The 2,067-nt window shown below is 38.8% G+C and overlaps 1 protein-coding gene across 1 annotated transcript; it reads right to left on the minus strand.

Moving 5' to 3' along the window:
• Positions 1-475: 475 nt before the first annotated feature.
• LOC117612603 (probable glutathione S-transferase) lies at positions 476-1,738 on the minus strand. The gene is made up of 2 exons (XM_034341283.1): positions 1,364-1,738; positions 476-901 (listed from the first exon to the last, which is right to left on the minus strand). Exons 1-2 carry the CDS (start codon positions 1,679-1,681, stop codon positions 569-571), a joined length of 651 nt encoding a protein of 216 aa, XP_034197174.1. The 5' UTR covers positions 1,682-1,738; the 3' UTR covers positions 476-568.
• Positions 1,739-2,067: the final 329 nt, after the last annotated feature.

A 2,067-nucleotide genomic window follows, 5' to 3' on the forward strand; every position in this document is an offset into this window, starting at 1 on the left:
GGCCTTCATAGTCCGATATTCATCAAACATTGCTCCAATCTCAGCCTTGGCTCTTCCCCAGCTGAGCTTGAGGGGGGGTGTTAACAATATAACAGCTGGAGAGTGGTCACGTGCTTCTCTCGTGAGTGTTAGTTAGGCTTGTTAGTTAGTTAGGCTTGTCAGCTATATAAACTTCAGATTAAGCATTGTTTTATATCAGTAAGAATTGTAACAGATTGTTAACAACAGAAATACAGATCTCTCTTTCTCTTCTTTCAACTTTCTCTCTCAAATACCAAAACCTAACTTTCTTTCCTCCATAGTTAACAAAAGAGGGCAACTTTGTTGTGCCTGATCTTGTCATATGCTCTCCTTTTGTTTGGTTTTGCAGTGAAATTATCAAATTGTTGTGAACTTGTTACAGCAAAGAAGTTTAAGCCATTCAAGTATCAACAATCAACCAAAAAACATAATTTAGACACTCACAGAACCAAGGGATCTCTCACTGGAAAAACAAAGTTGAGAGGAAAATGAACCAGAAGAGAACAACAACATAACATTTGATTGCAGGACTGGCTAGCAGCCTATTCTATCCAGTTATCCAGCCAAGAAGAAACTCATACACCTTTTTAGGGTCGGCAAGAGATTTCGAAACGCTCTCCCGCTGCATGCACCTCTTGGCCCATTCAATCAGCTTGGGGCACTCTGCCTCTGTGCTGAAGTTTCCAAGGGTCTCAAATGCATAAAACCAGTTGTAGGATGTGATGAGAGCAATGTCCAAGAACCCAAAGCTCTCACCCCCAAAGTAAGGCTTGTCTCCAAGCTCTCCTTCCAACTGCTTAAGGATGTCGATGAATTCCTTCTTGGCTTCCTCAAGTTCTTCTCCTTTTGTGCTCCATAGTTTCTTCCTAGCATCAGGTACCTACAATTTTCCGAAAGAAAAATTGTAGACTATTCAGTGTTTTCACTTTTTATAAAAAAATTCCACCAAAAGAAAACAAGAGGAATATACAAAAATAAATTGGTGTTGTTCTTCATTGTCTCAGACAGCAATATGTTGCATATTAACCTGTTTCAAAAATGGCTTAACCTCAAAATTGATCTGCTTCCCCTTAAAAAAAAAAATGCTCTGAATTTCTTTCAATTTGGATTTGTGAAAACATACCAATTTCAAATATGTCCATTTTTTTTCTTTTTTCAGTATGATCACAAAAAGAGAGTGACATATTAAAACACATAACAAATATCCAAGATGGTAAAAATCCATGCAAATCCAAATCACATATAAAATTAAATTAAATTGCAAACAATATATACATATGATACCAACTTAAAAGGAGAAGGGAAAATAGAAAATTATACAGAAAACAAGTTCATTAATTACCTTCTTATCAATGAAATCAGCCCAGACCCTGGCCCGAGCTCTCTGGTAAGGATCAGAGGGAAGCAAAGGAGCTTTACCCTCCCAAACCTCATCAATGTATTGCACAATGATGAGTGACTCACAGACCGGTTTACCGTTGTGGATGAGAACCGGGATCTTCTTGTGAACCGGGTTCATCTGCAGAAGCAGTGAGCTCTTGTTCCTCAAGTCCTCCTCTCTGTACTCATACTTGACACCCTTCTCGTCCAGAGCTATCGTTGCCCTCGTCCCATACATGCTTGGCCAGAATCCCAAAACAACAACCTCATCATCCGCCATTTCCGACACACACAAACTTCCTCTTCTTGTAGCAGCTTAGCTTGTTGCTAAACTCAAAGACTCATCAAGCAAGAAAGGCATGCAGCACTGACTTCTACTGCTAAGACTGCAATTTAAGTGTAACGTTTATATAATACAAAAGGATGATGCGACATCGTTTTGGATTTTAACTATGAGGTGTCTGCGTGTGCTTTGGCATGTAGTGTTGACATTTGTAAACTTGATCAATAGTGCCAGTAGTTGTCACTGCTTTCGTCATATGTGATTGTGGGCTAGCATTTTAGGTGATCTTTAAAAAGTTGATGCTACAGCACTAAGTACTAGTCATAATTTAAAGCTTCTAATAAATAAGTTTTATCAATGGTAAAGCCGAAGTCTTGAGGATC

The sequence above is a fragment of the Prunus dulcis genome, unplaced genomic scaffold (assembly GCF_902201215.1).
Source record: "Prunus dulcis unplaced genomic scaffold, ALMONDv2, whole genome shotgun sequence".
Lineage (NCBI taxonomy): Eukaryota > Viridiplantae > Streptophyta > Magnoliopsida > Rosales > Rosaceae > Prunus > Prunus dulcis.